Below are 18,742 nucleotides of genomic sequence, written 5' to 3' on the forward strand. Positions count from 1 at the left end.
TTTTTCCTCCTTTTTTTCCTCCCACATGTCCCAGCTCTGCCCTGCTGTGATGGGCCCTAAGTGCACAGAAATGAGTTGGAAGGGAGCGGGTGGGCTCCCTTCCCGCCAACCCGCAGGGGCCTACACATCTGAGTGTTTGTAACCATTGAACTAACCCACCTTTTGTCAGTCCTCTCCGCCTGCCCTTCGAACCGAACGTGACACAGGTTTCAGCTGCCAGACTTATATAGAGTGGTTTAAAAAAAGAAAAAGAAAAAGGTGATTGGAGATGCCCACCGTAACCTCTTTCTTTTCTTATTTTTTTCTCTTCTCTCCCTTTCATGCTTTTTTTTTATTTTTTATTTTCTTTTCTTCCTTTGTTGTTGGTTTGTTTTGTTGGTTTTTTTTCTCTTCTCTTTTTTTTCTCCTGGGCTTCTCTGCCACATGCAGCACTATTTCTGTGATGCATGGAATACATTTGACGCCTTGATTGTTGTGGGTAGCATTGTTGATATAGCAATCACCGAGGTAAACGTAAGTAAATGGCGTCTGTACCTAACTGTCCGTGCCTGCTCTAACACTCATTTGTCTTTAGCAATTTTTCCTCCCCTCCCCCCTCCTATGTTCTTTTTTATTTTTTAAGGGGGCTTGGTTTGTTTGGGTTTTGTTTTTGTTGTTGTTTATTTAAATGATTCTTTTTTGTTGTTGCTTTCATTTGATTATTTTCCCTCCTTATTTGGGAATGAGTTCAGATTTTTCTCCCCTTTCCTTATTTTGTTTTTTAACTGTTGCATCTTTTCCTTTCCTCTCCACCCCCCCCCCTTCATAATCAGCCTGGCATGAATCAAAACTGTATGGCAGGAAGCAGCCAGGGGCATGTGGAATGAGAAAGAGGTGGGAGTTTTCCAACTGCTAGGCAGCTGCTGGGGCAAGGATGTGTACCCAACCTGACCCTCCTTCTTTAGAGGAGAGCCAGGACTGCCTGGGCATCCCAGCCCTTTCCGCCCCACAGCCTGCTGAGCATCAACTCTTTCGAGGTGGGCCATGCAAAGAATGGAAGCTGCGATCCTCACTTCCTCTAGCTTTCCATGAGCCAAGGAGCATCCTGACTAGGGTCCCCATTCATTTAAGCTCCAACAGCCTTCAAAGCTTGTCTGGCTCCTCCTCCTGGAATCCTTCCTCAAGTTGTGGGGGAGGGGGGAGCCCTTGATTCTCTCCTCTGGATCAGTTGTTGATCTGAGTGGTCAGATATCACACTCAGATCTCTGTTTGGTCCATTCCAAGAGCACATTGACAGAGCCTTTATCAAACCACGTGGCTCTGATCGTAAAACCAGGCAGCTGGTTCCCTGGCATGCTTCTCAGTTCTGTCCCCATTCACCCTAGCCTCAGATGGAAGATGACCCTGGCATCCCGCATTCTGCGGCCTTCTGCCGCATCCCCTCTAAAGAGTTCCCTCCTACTATACAGTTCCTATCAATTTCTGCACATGTCTCTTTGTTACCTGGCATGTTTAAATCTCTCTTTATAGGCAAGTCTTTCTTAACATGTGTTTTTTGTCATTATTTTTCTTTTAATTAAGAACCTTAATGATGTGTGCACACGCCTCTGATCCAGTGAGTGGTTGAATAACAGCATCAAGCAGTAGTTTTAGAATGAATTTTGATCTAAGATGTTTGAAATGACCCCACCCACCCAGTACAGTCCCTACTATCTCCCCTTTTACTCTATTTGGTTCCCATACTCCCAGCCAAGGTGAAAAAAATAGCTGCCTTGTTTCCCTTCCTACAACTCTGTTCCACCTCTAGCAGGTGAACTTTGGGAAGAGCAGGAATGCCCTCCAATAGCTGTTCTCCTTTTATCCTTCTCTGATTCTCCTTCCCTTCCCCTGCCTGCCCTCCCCCTCAATTGTGCCACCTCTCTTTAAAACTATAATTGATTTATGAGGAGTCAGCCCTGTTCCTCTGACCCCAGAGAGTTGTATATCTCTGGGGACCCCATGTGTCTTGTCATATGTGTGTGTGTGTGTGTGTGTGTGTGCAAATGTGTGTGTACCTTCTCATCATGTTCCTTTGGATGCAGATCCTCAGATAATCTTAAGATTCCTCTTCTACCCTGCCCATCCCCTGCCATTTTTGTCTGCTGGAGAATCCTGAATTATTCCCAAAGTCCCTAGAGCCCTCAGACCTTCTGATATCTATCTCTAGTCAGTCTCTCTGACTGTTCATTACTTGCAATAGCTTAATGACAGTCACAGAGATATTATTCTAACCCTAACGGTAGCCCTCAGTGATGCCCTGATAGCCTATTCCAGGTAAAACCAGGTGCCTATGTAGTCATGATGAGGAGTTGTGGTATGGGGGCAGGAGATATTGTGTTTATATATACGTAAGATGGACAGGTATGCGGCATTGCCTGTGCCTAGTATTTGAACTGGGCCTATTAACAAGGTTTACACTTGGGCTACCAAGTATCCCCAACTCCTGATTATGAACTCTAGGGAGAAAACTCCTGGGGTATCCCCTTTCTGTCAAATATCTGAGGTTTGTCCCTCCTCTGGTATGAAAGGAATCCTGTGTCTGGTTGTTTCTGTATGACGGTTAAGTGGGGTTTGTGTAAGTTCTTTCAAAGGAGGGACCATATATTAAACTCCTTTGTACACATCTGAGATGGTGCAAGGGACACCAGAGATGCCTAGTCAATTAAGATTACTGTGTCAGATAGTGGAGGAAAAAGAGATTTGCCCCTGAGTGTTTGAGTGTTGATTTGAATGTGTGTTTACCAGTGCCAGTCACTCAGTGACCAAGTGTACCCAGATCACCTACTGTGTACAGAGATCCCTGGGCTTACTTCTATAAGAAGATAACATAAGCCCCTCGAAGGCAGGAACCATTTTCGTTTTTGTCTCTGTATCCCCATTGCCTGGCAACTACTTTGTTAAATGGCTTATTTAAATAGGAATAGAAATAGTAAATAGAACTCCTGCCTTCAAAAAGCTTATAGTCTTTAAACAGAACTGAGACAAATGTAGGAAAAAAGATGAGAGATTTTTTTTTTAAATGGCAGGGAAAAAAGTGTCTGTATCATGGCTGAGAGAGTACAAATACAAATCCCCAGAATCTAAAGTATCCAACTACTGAGAAAGACAGTGAGCAGTGGAGCTCAGGGACCTTAAAATATCACTGTAAATGGACGTCCCGTTTATATAGCACTTCAAGGTGGGCCAAGTGCTTTTCTCAGAATAAGCTAGGTAGTATACATATTATTATACCCATTTTATAGGTATGAAAATGGGGGTTCAAAGAAACCTGCCTATGATTACCCAGCTAGTGTCAAGGCTCCTGACTCCAACTCCCAAGTCCTTTCCACTGCTCCAGGCTGCCTCTCCACATATTACGGGCATGTTGTTCATAATCATAATCATAATAATAAAGTGATCAGCACTGCCCATCCTCCCATTCCCCTCCTTACTGGATATGTTTAAAAAAACAACCACCACCACCTTCTCTGAAGGGAGAGCAAAGGATTTTGTTTGTAAGAGGTTTAGGTAAAGAAAGAGATCCAGGAGAGACAAGTGACTCCCCCACAATCCCATTCCTGTCTATCTATTCCTCTTACCCAGCCCTTCCTTAGCCCCTGAACAGACAGGTTAGGAGAAAGGGGAAATTAGCCGATGTTCTTTCTTTGTGGACTTGGGTCTCTATGTAACTAGGAGTGAGACTAAAGGAACCAGCAGAAGCTAAGTCCAGAGTAGCCTAATCTGTGACCATGATCCACAACTAGCCACCTTCCCTTCACAGGCATGTCCTCCCTACCCCTAATTCCATGCTGGGACTCCCTTCCCCCACCCTTCTCCTTCACATATCCCACTTTTTGCTCCTGGAGTTCCAGTCACCACATGGTTAATCCCACACATCAGATAAATTGGACTGCCACTGCTTTAGGACCCTTTTTCCCATGATAGTCCTCACCCAAAAATCTAGGCTTCTTGCCAATAATACCAATAATAATGCTCAGTGAATGTAGTTCTGGACCTGAACTTGGGAAGACTCATCTTCCTGAGTTCAAATCTGGCCTCAGACACTTACTAGCTGTGTGACCCTAGGCAAGTCACTTTACCCAGTTTGCCTCACTTTTCTCATCTGTAAAATGAGCTGGAGAAGGAAATGGCAAACCACTCCAGTATCTTTGCCAAGAAAACCCCAAATGGGGTCACAAAAAGAGTAGGATGAGACTGAGACAATTGAACAATAATAAATGCTATAAGGCCTTCAAGACACTGTGTAAAGCCAAGGTCAGAGTCAAGTCCCTGGCCCATTTTATTCCCTTTCTTCCCCCAAATCTGTAATTTCTTTTTTTGTTGTTTTTTTTTTTTGTTGTTGTTGGTGGTGGTGGTGGTGGTGAGGCAATTGGGGTTAAGTGACTTGCCCAGGGTCACACAGCTAGTAAGTGTTAAGTTTCTGAGGTCAGATTTGAACTCAGGTCCTCCTGAATCCAGGGCCCATGTTCTATCCACTGTGCCACCTAGCTGCCCCCTCAAATATGTAATTTCAAGGGTGATACACAAGAAATTTGGTCTTGTGACTGACTGAAAGTGCCCAAGTTTCCCAAAGCTCACCACCTGGGATCCCTACTTTTAGTTTATTTGTGTGCTCCAAGAGTATGGTGGGGCTTGGAGGTTGTAAATGAGGACAGAAGCTTGTGCATGCCTGGATGGCTGCTCCTTAGGGAAGAGAACAGTAGATTTGGAGTCTGAAGACCTGGATTCTAGAGGTCCTGGAGCAATAGAGTCCTCGATGTAGAGTCAGGAAACATGAGTTCAAATCACACCTCTGCCAGGAACTTACTACCTTGTGTGATCTTGGGTGGTTTCTTAAAACCTCTTGGGGGCCTCTGAGGGAATTTGACTAGATAACCTCTGAAGTCCCTTCCCACTCTAATTCTATGATTCTCTAAACTCTCCCAGCCATACCACAGACACAAATGCACATGTTGTTTGTTTGTTTTAATTCGGTTCCACAAAGATTGACTACACACCTACTGTGTGGTAAGTGCTAGGGTAGATGTGACATGGTTATTACACTTAGGAAGTTCAGTCAGCTAGGGTGATAATATACAAACTCAGATGACTATAATATACAATATTATATAACAAGTGCATAAGCAAGTTATACTGTATGAAACTTGAGGAGAACAAAGTCATAAGCTTCCTGTTTTCAATTTGTATGCCCAACACTCAGCATAGTACTTTGTACAAGACAAGCACTTAGCAAATGCATTGTCTTTCATTCATTCATTCGTCACTAGGAGTGAATCAGGAGAGGACATATCCCAGAGACCCAAAGGATACTAATTTCCCCCCACCCTCAAGATCCTCCTCTAAGATGCCTTCCAGCTCTCAGTCCTTGGCTATGACTCTAAGCATTAGAAGTAAGTACTCCAAGGCAGCTAGGTGGTGCAGTGGATAGAGCACTCAGTCCTGGATTCAGGAGGACCTGAGTTCAAATCTGGCCTCAGACACTTGACACTTGCTAGCTATGTGACCCTGGGCAAGTCACTTAACCCTCATTGCCCCACCCCCCACCCCAAAAAAACAAAAGTACTCCAGCACTAGTATTTCCCCCTATGAGATTCTACAGTAGTGGGGGGGTAAGGTGTTAGAGACCCCAGGTGGGGGGAAGGGAGGGAGGGTGGGTTTGGGCTTTGGAAAAGAGGAAAGTCAGAAGGTTCTAGCAGAAGCCCGTGAAGAAGGAACATCAGGAATATAATGTCAGTTGTCAAGGTTTTCATCTGTATAAAATCTGTTCATTGTAGAGGCCCTCAAATAGTGTAGCAACCTGTTGGGGATGTGGCCGAGGAGATTCCTGTTCAGGTTAGACTAAGTGACCTCTGAAATCCTTCTAAACTTTTGAGATGGTAACCCAAAAAGTGAGCCATGGCTGGGCAAAAAGAACCCAGAATGGGGGCTTTACTTTTCTGAGTGACACCTGAATTCCCTGGAACCTCTTCAATAAATCACTGACTAGTTTCTGCACAGACTCTTCTGTAGCCCTGGAATGAGAAAGACCAATACACCTTACATGTCTCCTGAAAGGCAATCAAACCAGTCCCCAACTTGTGAAGGTTATGTTCCAAAACTTCATAAACAAAGATGGAACTTGGACTGGATTTCCCCACAGTAACAATGTTATAAATGATGGTTGTTAGGCTAGCCCAGAAAAGCCCTCCTAATTCATAGCATAGCTAAAGTATACTTCCAGACCGAAGGCACAATAGAACTTAACCACAATATACAGTAACATTTCTATGAATTGTGTCTGACCCTTTTGACCCCACTTAGGATTTTCTTGGCAAAGATACTAGAGTGATTTGTTATTTCTTTCTCCAGCTCATTTTATAGATGAGGAAACTGAGTTAAACAGATTTAAGTGACTTGTCCAGGGTCACAGAGCTAGTAAGTATCTGAGGCCAGATTTTAATTCAGGTCTGCCTAACTCCAGGCCCAGCACTCTATCCACTGCACCACCTAGCTGCCCCTAATGTTTCCATAGGAGAATCCATTGAAGTCTCAACTTGGGACATGAGGAACACATTTCTCCTCTCCCACCAAGTAACAGGAAAAGGAACAAGCCACTATCCCAAGCCTTGGTGCATCAAGGTAGAGTCAAGGGTTCCAAGATTAAGACTTGCAAAAAAGATTCCAGGACTTCCTTCCATTTCTTTGTTTTGACAATTAAAATGTTGAGAACCATTTATCAACTAGCAGAAGGTGGAAGAGAGCCCAGATGTAAACTTGGGCAACTTGACCTCAACCTCTTTAGCTCAGTCTAGTACTAGCATTTATAGATGAAGAGAGCGAGGCCCAGAAGAATTAAGTTGCTTGCCCGAAGTCTAAAGGGGATACTTCTCAGTCCTTTCCTAGTTCTCCTAAGCACCTCTTTTTTTTCCTTTAATGGACTTCACCCAAGCCTGCCTGCATTTCTGTCCATACCACCAGTTGTATCTAACCAGAGTAATAAAATTCAGGCTTATACATGTCCTGGAATCAAAGAGCCCCTAAGATGTTTCCTAAGAGCTTTCAATGGTGATAACAATGGGAAACAGGGTATTCACCTAGATTCCATAGGAAAAGCTATAGGTAGAAATGAGATTGATCAGAGATTCAGACTAGCCTTGGTTATTTCATCACATTAACTAAGTTGGGCTGGGACTGTGGACGCTGCCAATTAGATGGCAGAGGTGTTGTGGTAAAGCAGGAGAAGCATTGAATTAAGAGTAAGGCAGGGGCAGCTAGGTGGCACAGTGGATAGAGCACCGGCCCTGGAGTCAGGAGGACCTGAGTTCAAATCCAGCCTCAGACACTTAACACTTACTAGCTCTGTGACCCTGGGCAGGTCACTTAACCCCAAATGCCTCACTAAAAAAAAAAGAGAGAGAGAGAGAGAGAGAGAGAGAAAGGAAACATGTTCCAGTCTTAATTCTACCACAATGGTACTAAATTTCACCACCTTCCTGGACGTGTTTCTTCTTCTCTAAAATGAAGGTGTTCAGATCTGTGGAGCACTAAGATCCCTTTCAGCTCTCACAATCTGTGAGTCTTACTTAGACTAGGACAAGACTAGTGTGCAGGCTAGGAGAGGAACAGTGATGAGAAAGAAGGAAGACCTATCTAAGCCAAGAATTCCTAAATTATCACAGGGACAAAGTAGAGGTTTGTGGGAACCACCCTGATGCAGTAGGGTTCGGATGGATCTAAAGTAGGTATTTATGCTTTTATTTAGACTTTCTCACCAAGGCTCAGGCCTTTCTAAGTCTTTTGCCACATACCCTGAGAGAATTATTTAACCTTTCAATGTCTGTTGACCCTGCCATTGTTCAGTAAGAAAAACCACAAAAAGGGGCAGCTGCTTGGCACAATAGATAGAGCACTTGCCATGGAAAAAAGGAGGACCCAAGTTCAAATCCAACCTCAGACACTGCCTCCAAAAAAGAAAAAGAAAAGCCATGTCCAAACAATAGGTGTTCCATGAACACAGGATCAGTTTCTCTAATGACTGATGTATGCACATGAAGGATAAGGGAAGCACACCAGTTATCCATAGCCCTATCAACATGCCTGGTACATCTGTGGTTTAGGAAAGAAAATAGGAGAAGAAAACTTCATATCAGAAAGGGAAAAGGTGCAGCTGTCAGAAGATAGTCTCCAAAAGAGAAAACCATAGCCATCACATTTGCAGAAATAGCTCTTTATTTTATCTCCAGTCCCTGGAGTCAGCCCCATATTTCTGGCCCAGATGGGCAGGAACTCTCCACTGCCTTTGCTCTCTGATCCTTTCTAAACATACACACAAAGCAGAGAAGAATGAAGTCTGGTCCCTACTCTGGCATCTGCTTCTGGAGTGATGGGAGAAAGCCTGAGTCAGAGAAAGAGCCGCTGGCAACATCCTCCCACCCAACCAGAGTTGAGTCAGAGAGCATACACAGCTCCAGCTTCTGGGCCCGCCCTTCCTTCCTTTCTTCCTCCCCCCCTCCTGGGGAGGGAGCTGGAGAGAGGGCACAACTGTGGCTGACCCCAGCTTTATCTTCCTTGGTGGCCAAAGCAGCTGCAAGGGGAAAAATGGAGCAGTTGAACTCGTGTTCAGTTTGAGGACTGGAGCACCAGTGGAGGGGGTGAGATTAGAAAGTGTGAGTAGTTTATATTCTAGAATCATAGAACCATAAGTGGAAGAACCCTAGAGATCTTAATCCAACCCACTTGTTTTATAGCTAAGAAAATGGAGGCCTGAAGAGATAAGATAGCTTGCCCAAGAGAGCAGAGATCAGGGGCAGAGTGAGTCCTCTGATCCCTAACTCCCAAGTCTAGCATTCCTCACTGGTTTTTTCATGTACCATTGGCATTGTATTTGCATGAATTATAGAGAAGAGGAAGAGTAACCTAAGGAAGTTAGTCATGACTTAAGGCAGATAGATCCAGTCCATGAAAGAAAGGTGACGGAGGGAATGATTATCTTTGTCATCCCCTTGAAACTCTTTTCCTTATATTCTTTTTATTGCCAGTTTCTCTCTCAGAGGAAAATAATATGATATCACTATAAATAATGGCTTCTATTTAAATTAAGCATTAGCTTGATGGAATCTAAACCGAAGAAAAATGGTAATTTGGCAATTGGGTTGGATCTAGTTTGTGTAAGTATTGACATTTCGGATGCTTATGCAGGCAGCTTCTTAGAAAGCTGAGTCTTTAGGCTAATTTTGGCAAATGTATACAAAATCAATAGTCCCTCTTGAAGGGACTTTAATATTTATAAGTGAAAGAGATCAGTTAAATCCTTCCTGTAGGAGTCCTAGTATTTTTTTAATAAATATTTTATTGGTAGAAAAAAAAATCATGTGAGAAACTCATTCATTTAAAGGAGGTTAGTGATAAAACAGAATTTGGGTCTCTCTGGCTCCAGGCCCAGTGCTCAGTCCACTGTACCACCTCACTGCTTTAATTTGAATATCACTGGTTTCCTTTATAATCTCATGTATTTTATTTTATACACTTAAAACTTTTATTCTGAGAGGTCCATAGGCCTCAACAGACTGTTAAAGGAAGGTGTCTGGCCTAAAGGCACAGAATAATAATTCATATTTAGAAAGCACTTTAAGATTTAGAAAGCACTAAGCCTTATGAGGTAAGCTGGTAGGAGTATTTGGTCTCCAAAGATCATGCAGCTAGTTTTATAGGCTCCAAACTAACTAGGCTCATTAAGGTCAAATACAGTTGGAAGAAATAGAAGTAGGCCAAATAAATTACCAGGAGCCTTCTCCAAATCCTTTGCTTTCAAAATGAACTGCTAGGGGCAGCTAGGTGGCGCAGTGGATAGAGCACTGGCCCTGGAGTCAGGAGGACCTGAGTTCAAATCTGACCTCAGACACTTAACACTTACTAGCTGTGTGACCCTAGGCAAGTCACTTAACCCCAATTGCCTCACCAAAAAAAAAAAAAAAAAGAAAAGTGAACTGCTAGGGGGGCAGCTAGGTGGCACAGTGGATTAAAGCACCAAGCCCTGGATTCAGGAGGACCTGAGTTCAAATCGGGCCTCAGAACACTTACACTTACTAGCTGTGTGACCCTGGGCAAGTCACTTAACCCCCATTGCCAACGCAAAAAATAAAATAAAATAAATAAATAATAAAAGTGAACTGCTGCCTTTGATCCCAAGTTCATAGGGCCCCCTCTGTTTTTGAGAACATCTTAAATTTGTAAACTCACTAGAGTTCTCTAGCACCTCCAGCCCTACTTTTATCTCTGTGTAAGGTCCTCTTCCCCTTTTTATTTTTCCCTATATCTCCTTTCTCTCTCTCTTTCTCCTCTCTCTCTCTCTCCTCTCTCTCCTCTCGCTCTCTCACACACACACACACACACACCCACCACACACACACACACACACACACACACTCTCACTCTCACACACACTTCTTCTAGCTTCTTCTTCCAAAGAGAAAATAGGGATAGGAAGGAGACCCAAGGCGTAGTTCAACTATAGAATCTTTAGTCTGGTGTTCATCTACCAAGGGGTCAGTGCCTTTCAGCAGATTAGACTTGTGTTGTTGTCATATGCCAGAAAACCATCAGGGCAAAGAGAGGTAAGTAGTCTACCTGAGGATAGCTGGGCACCAAGAAGAATGTTAACCAAAGAGAGAGAGGGTCAGTGTTTTCTCGCCTTTCCCAAGTGCCTAACAGTAAACCAACCCCCCATAACAGATTGTAGAGAGAAGAAAAAACATAACCATTTCCTCTGACCCTCCACAAACCCATATCCTTATTGATAATATTCTCTCCCACTGTCCTTCTTTCTCACTGTCCCTATAACTAACTCTTTCAAGAATCCTGAATTATGATATTTTTAGTGCTCCTGACAAACACATTTTGTTCATTTATTCTGTGTGGATTTTCTGAGTGATTTTTTTTTAATGATTTGGGTGCAGCTCATCATCCCTAAGGGAACAAAAAACACACCATGGCAATTTTATAACATTTTTTTTTTACCTACATGTTTGCTTGGCAAACAAAAGAGCCCATAATTTTGCTAGGACAGGTATATGGTGACCCTTGAGACTTCATTTAGTGCCAACCATTTGAGCTGTCAGCTATTTAGCTGCTAATTCAGGCCAGATAGGGCAGCCTTCTGCATTTCAGAACATAAAGGTTAGGGTAGGGGGAAACATCACCATTGGGAAGCTACCAGAAACCTTAGGTTTTCTCAGTAGTCCCTTCTGAAGATAAGTAAGTGGTCTGGATACCTGTAACAAGGGTCACTTATGGAGAACCCCTCTTCTTCCCATGATTTCAACATAACCATATATGACAAAGCCAAGAACACTTGTAATGGGAGCATAACACAACAGGTTAGGAAGGAGGAATGTGAGCTGCCTCCTTCTGACCTTCTACCTTCCCATTGTTATTTTCCCTGGTTTTTAACCATTTTTCTTCCCTTCCTTTCTATCCCTTTGTTCTGCTTCCTTTTCTTCTCACTCCTGGCCTCTGATCCTCATTCCACAATCAAAATCAACATGCCAATCCTAAAGTACTCTGCTTTGTCTCCATATACTTCACTATTCAGAGAGCATTTGACCTTTTTCTAACTTCTCTAGGCTCAGCAATCCTGACACCCCAGTTCCTAAGAGTTTCTACCTATTGATGATTGCTACTTATGTTCATAGTCTGGCTTTCAAACTTTGGTGCCAAGTATATCTCAAGTCCTCTGGTCCCCTGCTGAGCCCCTCTATCTCTGCCTGTGTCTTCAAACCAGGATTAGCTCCCCTTTATAGGAGTTCTTTCTACATCTCCAATCAGTAACCATTCAGCCTGTGTTTAAAGAACTCGACTGGGGAGGGGGAGAAGTCACTGCCTCCTAGCCACTCATTTCCACTTCTGGACAGTTCTAATTATAGACCTATTTTTCATGACCTAAAGCCCAAATCTACTTCCTCTCTGCAACTTCTACCCCATGTTCTTAGTTCTACCCTTTAAGGACAATGAGACCAAGATGAAGGCACTACTAAATTGCATTAGAGGTCAGTAAAAAATAAAGATGTCTTTTTTTTCCATCCAAGTTCCCAGGCTCCCATAAAATCAATCAACAGACCTCTTGAGAGTCAGTGAGTCAAGGTCCTGGAGCTAGAAGGAACCTTACACCACTTGATATATCCCCCCAAAAAAACAAATCCCAAACCAAAAAACCTGCTAGAGTGACTTGTCTAGCATCAACCAACTAGTTAATGACAGTCATTGGTCATAGAGACCTATTCTGACTAAAGATCAGGCAACACCACTGACTCTCATCTCACAACCCTACTAGTCATGTACAATTAACAAATTAACTCCCCAATATAGCTATGAGATACTTGTTTGTTTTTTAACTACAGGAGGAAAAAGAAACGATTAGGAAACCAGTTTCAGCATTTGAAAGCCAAACAGTCATCCTCTCACTATCCCTATCCTAATGGGAATTTTGCCTCATCAGCCTTTTGACATGTGGGGCCCCCATCCCTTAGGGATGAACACTGAGAAATGTAAGAAAACAACAGTGACAACCACAGGCACTTATTAAGCACCTATTATGTACAGAGCTCTGGGCTAGGTACTAGAGAAGTTACAAAATTTAGAAAAGATACAGTCCATGAAACACAATCCTAGAAGAGATTTCATCTTCTAAGACATGCTTCACAATCTCTACATTTTTCCCCTGGAACTTAAAAAAAAATCCAAGGAACAAAAGTAACTCTTAGCCATAAGGAAAAAATGGATCATTTATTAAGTCTCCACTTCTGTCCATATTTCACTTTGCAGTTATGCCAAATGAAGGTAATTTGCATAAATAAATTGAAGTACAGTAATTTGCTTTTAAAAAAAAATTTCCCTTAACCTACAGCTGGAACCTGTCAGTAGGAGTCTCTGAAAACTTCACCTTGCTGTCTCTTGGATACGGAATGATAATAACCTGTTCTTAGTCACACCATTTGCATCTACAAATGGAGTTATGCCAAATGGAGTTAACTACTCTAGTATCTTACAGCCCCAGAAAATTGCAGTCCGGTTAAGAAAGAGACTTTGGGCAAGTAATTCACTCTGTAGGTAGTGTTCATGGAGGCATTACCCCATTAAAAACTGGTCATTTTAAGTAGGCTGAGAGAGCTAGGGTTAGGGTTAGGGTTAGGGTTAGGGTTAGGGTTAGGGTTACTTATGGTTCCCATCAGAAGAAAAAGGTTTAAAAAGTCCCTGGGCTCAGGAATTCCATAAGCAGAGGCTTTAAGGACACTTGCTACGTATATATTCCTTCTGGGTTTCAGTGTTTCCTTTCTAGAATGGACCCATAAAGAATGAATGAATGAATTTCAGCTTCTTCCCTCCATTTTGAATTCAGACTACCTTGCAAACTATTGGCAAATGGTTTCCCAAAATGGTCGTTTTAAAAGTTGCCATCAGTAAACACAATGAAAGCCATGTCCATCTTTCACATAACTAATGAATGTCATTTACTGGCAAGCCAGGCTTAAGGAACAAGAAGGAGAGTATCCGGGAAGTAACATTGGGACAAACCAACACATGAAACAGATTGGAAGTTCTAGAGGACAAGTATCTAATACATAAGCACAATACCATATACTTTTTAGGTTTTCCAAAAGGATTTTTTGATTTGATGACTTTACTAAAGAGCTTTAGTGGGTTTTCAAACTAGTCTCCATTTTGATCATATTGCAGAAGGGGATAACCTGAGGATAACCAGGCATTAGAGTAACTTGCTTGTTTTTGTACTCCATGCCACTGGATGGAACCAAGAGAAGGCCAAAGGCCCAGGCTCCCTGGTAACTAGACTGGATAGCCTCCAAAGGCCCTTCCAGCTCTAACTCTATGATCCTATGTTATATTGGGGGTGGGGAGGAGGCAGAGGATCTTGTTTACTGAATCCTACTCTCCTAAATCAGGGAACAGGGAATTTCCTTCTTAATGCTCAACCATCCTAGTGATGATAGAAGAGCCCCAGAGACACACCCTGCTCCTTTAGCAATACCAAGTCACTCAGAGTCTGGCATTGGAAATCATTGCAAAAGGTTTTCTTCATGCATTACTAATAGACATAATAAAATGTCCTTTCTGGAGTGTGTGTGTGTGTGTGTGTGTGTGTGTGTGTGTGTGTGTGTACATACGTACATATGTATGTCTCCTTGTTTATTTGGGCTATGCTTCAGCATACTAGCCAGATACCAGTGACCCCAGACAAACCAGGGAAATGGATCAACCAGGAATCACCTTGGCAGCCAGTAATGATTGTAGAGCAGAAACCCAAAGTCCAAACTGTGTTTTCTAAATGACCTGAAAATCCTCTATCTCCTTTCCTTCCTTTGACTGCCACCCCACCCCTGAAAATACAAACAAACAAAAACCAAGCTACCAACTTTCTATGGAAAGAAAAGAAAAATCAGTTGAGAAACCTGATAACAGAAAATTGTTTTCAGAAACTGTAAGAAAATGTCTAGCTGGGCACATTTCCATTGTGTAGAAATTCCATCCCATGTTTTCCTTGTTTGTACGTTAAAAACAAAAACATAAGAGCAACCACCTGAAAGAGGAAGGTAAAAACTAAAAAATGCAACTATGGATCAACAGTTCAGATCTCTCAGAAGTGGCCTCTGTAGGAAGCCTATCACAGTTAATTTCAGATCCATAGGATGGGGGCACCCAATAATTTTTTCCTCCTCTGTAAACTCCAAAACATTGTGGGAAGATATTGGCATGGGAGACCTATCTATAGATAAATTTCCTGGGTCTTCTATTGTCAAAGGAATTCAGCAGTTGAACCCCAGAGAATGGTTTTTAAGGAGTGTTCTGAGGGATCACACAGACCTAAATTCTAGTAATCCAGGAGTGTTACTGCCTAGATAGCAGCCATCTTGCCTAAAGACTAAGTTCTGGGTATCAGCCCTCTTGAAAGTTTAGGAGGGGGCTTCTTTCCTCAGATTCCACAAGAATCAACAAATCTCAGCCCTCCTCAAGTTCCAGATGTCCATTGTCCAGTGCTTGAGTGTCTTTGCCTAAAGAGAAAAGGGAAAGGATGAGGATAAAGCATAAACAAAGCTTTCCTCAGTTGGTTTGCCCAGAGAGTAGTCAAGTATTGAACTGGAAATCAAGATAACATAATTTACATATCTAAGATAGCATGGGCCAGTCAGTTGATCTGTTTAGTGGCTAGATGTAGTCCTGGGATAAGGGAAGTTCTTCCTAATGCTTGCTTGAGGGGGAGTAAGAGAGAGCTCTAAAATGGCAGTCATACCCAGACACTATACAATTCCTGGGACAACGTGGAACCTGACAGGCCTACTCTTTCGTGTTTTTTTGCCACTTGCTTCCTTTTGCCCTCTTCTGCCACAGTGTTGCTCCTGTGTTAGCCAAGACCTAGAATTGTAGGGCCTCTTCACTGGAGACTTATTACAGCTTATCTCTGTCTGCCTTCCTTTAAAGCCAGCTGAACATACCCAATGCTCTCCCACTATGGTAAGACCAAACATACAGACCACGCTCTCAGCTTCTGTGACACTCCTAACACACTTCTCACTCTGTTGTCCACCCCAGTCACAAGAATCTCTCTGAGCCCCGAGTTCCCTCTGCATGAATCCACTGTGCCATGTTTCCATACCCGCCTGGTGTCACATGAGCTGTGAAAATGCTGTACATGTGGTGGTGTTTTTTTACCTTCATATGTCCTGAGCTTTCCTTCGGGTGAAGCTTCCCTGTTGTCCTGCCTTTCTAATGAGCTACTGGGAGAGAACAAGACCCAGAGACCATTTCCTGTTAGATACACTAGTAACTCAATTGGCTATGATATCTAACTTTGATCCAAGATGGAGGAAATAATGTTGCTAGTCCAGCTGGTCAAGAAGGCTGAAAAAAAAAATGGATTTTAAGCATATTAGGGGTTAATGCACTTATTTGCCTGCCTTATTTTCTAAGGAGCTCATGTTGCAAGACAATATATGTCCAACTAAGTGGCATATTGATCCCCACCCCCTTGAAATGTTAAAAGAACAAGAACCTCCAGCATGGTAGATTGTTCCTCTATGCAGAATTTATGAGAGAAAAAATGGAGAAGAATTACACAGAATAAGGAAACATGGAGGGATTGCAATCTGCATCAAAGACTGTTAAATCAAAGATTCAATAAATTAGTCACAGTAATTACTTGGCTTCCATTTCCCTTAAGGGAAGGAAAAGGAAAAGGAGCTTCTTAAACTAGGATTAATTACCAAGGGAGGTTCAGACATTTCTCTCCCTTCTTTAAGACTAGACTAAATCTATCTCCCATAGCATGGAGGCATGAGAATGGCAGACTAGATTGGATATTTGGGGATGGGGGAGGTACTTACCTGAGGGTCCTTTAGAAAAAATGTCATAAGACCTGATATTAACCTTTGTGTTTATCTGAGGAATTACCTCCTATGTAATGTTTGCATATGTATACACTTTGAAAAGGCCAAGCCAATTCCCTGTTCTAGGCTATACAGTAGGCAGTAACTACTGAGCATCTAAGGTAAGAAATATTAGGGACTCATTAGGATTAATCAATTGAACTGAACCGTTCTCCAGGATATTCCATCCTGAGTCCTGTGCCTCAGGTGAGAGGAAACTGACAACCTGTGCTTTGGGTTTTTCTAGCCCTTGGCACAGTGATAGCCCTTGAAGCTATCTTCCTATTGCATCATAATTCATTTTATTAGAGGAAATTATAGTGGCTAAAGAAGAAATGTGTTTATTCTACAAACTGAACAGCACTAGCAGATTACAGCCGACAGGGAGAGTTCTGGGAAATAGAAGGGTTCATTCTGCAGGATTTGGTTTGGTTTTTGGGGGTTGTTTTTTTTTTAAACTCATCAGAATGAGATGCCCCAGTGGCACCAACTTTTCAAACTCTTGACATTCGCAGCTGGATCTCCCACTCAGGATTATTCTCTTTACATTTTTCCTTCCCTCCTGAACACGGTGAAACTGACAGCCAAGCTAGAAAATCTTAAATTTTCTCTTCAAACACCTCTGGGGAAAGTCAACCTCTTTTTAAGAAAAGAACATAGAATTTCAAGCAGATACACAGGTGATAGAAATAGAGATTAAGGACATCAAAGGCTTCAAAATATACAGGCTAGAGACCTAGGGATATGAGAAAGATTGTTTCCTACCATCCCCCAGCAGTACCTTCTGCAGTCTACCAGAGATGCCCAGAATATTGTAATTGGGAGAAACAAAAATACCCAAAGAAGAAATGGTGTTTTCTAAATTTTTCTGACTCCTGGAGTGGACAAAATGACTGGGTGGAAGAAATCTCTCTTCCTGAAGGGTTTGGGGAGTAGAACAGACATCTATTTACTGAGATGGTTCAGATATGATCCTGCCCAAAGAAAAGAATATAAACCCCATTCCATGGTGTCTCCAATTGTCTCTTGCCCATTTATAGGGTCTTTTGTCCCAATTTGAGTAAGAATGAGGGTTACGTGGAAATAAAGCCTCCATCCTCCACATACATGCCTTTAAGTTATTGCTGGTCAACAAGCCATGAAGTTGGACAAATATTGTTTGTAAGGTCTCAAATTCATTTCAGTGCAGATATCTGAAGTTTGGACACAGCTAAGGAGTGACTTGCTAGGAAATAATTAACATCTCTTGCAAACCAATCAGGGAAAATGGTACGTTGGTGAGGTCAATAGTAAGATAAATACAGCTGCCCTTGGGCTGATGAGTTTTCCTCTTTTATGGGAGGTGTGAAGAGATGTGGGGTTGGAAGCAACAACAGGAAATCTAATGAGTTTGTTCTCTCCTGGTCCTGACAGCAGGAGGGGCAGTGGCAGGGGTTGGGTGAGCTGCACTAGTTTGAGGGTGGGAGGGTGGTAAGGCTAGATACAGTGACCCTTTGAGATACTTACCACCAGAGCAGAGCAGCCAAACTGGATAAAGGGAAGAGAGTGGTGGGACTACATACTTCTATGTAAGCTATGAAGTTCTCAGTTCCAGAAGCAGGGAATGAGAAAAGAACACCACACCTCATTCTCCTGGGCACTAGTTGTCCAAGGCCCTGGGGCAAACAAAACTAAATGTCCATCCTTAAGCCCACATTGGAGCCCCAAGCCCCAAGACTATTTTGGTCTAATTTGCCCATTTCTTCCTTCATGCCCCACAAAATAAAGAGACTCCCCCAAGGATACTACTTAGCTCTTCCAGTCCTATTGAGAACATAAGCCTCCTAGAACGATGCTCCTTTCCAGCTTCCCACAGAGCCACCGAGACTTCTTGGTCAGGGGAGAGCCAATGGCAGCAGTGGAAGGCGAAAATGCCAGTCCTTTATGCACAAAGTCCTGATCCATAGACAATGTCCACTCAAGATTTGGAGCCCCTTGTCAGTGCAAGATTAAGGGCAGTATAATGCTGTAGCATGAGTTTGACAGCCAGAAGTAACCTATTGGGTCTTACTAAGATCTTGTTAAGATCATCACCTCACACAAATATCAAAGGGTTTCCCAGTATGCCAGTGGGGTCAGGCACCAGTCCTAGAATCAGAGACTTTCATAATAGTAATTACTTCTGAACTTTCTTCAGTCACTAAAGTGAAAGCTCTTTCAACTACATCCAAATTTGGGATTTAAGGTTTAAAAAGAGAGGGGATTAAGCGAGGGGATGAGAGAGGAGGTGTTCAGAAATAAAGTCCTGACTACAGGGAATATACACTAGGAAT

General features: G+C 42.6%; 1 protein-coding gene across 1 annotated transcript in view; it reads left to right on the top strand.

Moving 5' to 3' along the window:
- The window catches only part of CACNA1C (calcium voltage-gated channel subunit alpha1 C), an 833,272-nt gene that overhangs the window by 762,948 nt on the left and 51,582 nt on the right, over window positions 1–18,742 (top strand). The window contains 2 exon segments of the mRNA XM_043967623.1: window positions 430–513; window positions 15,487–15,519. Coding sequence (XP_043823558.1) covers window positions 430–513; window positions 15,487–15,519 — 117 coding nt within the window.

This window comes from Dromiciops gliroides, chromosome 5, assembly GCF_019393635.1.
Source record: "Dromiciops gliroides isolate mDroGli1 chromosome 5, mDroGli1.pri, whole genome shotgun sequence".
Taxonomy (NCBI): Eukaryota; Metazoa; Chordata; class Mammalia; order Microbiotheria; family Microbiotheriidae; genus Dromiciops; species Dromiciops gliroides.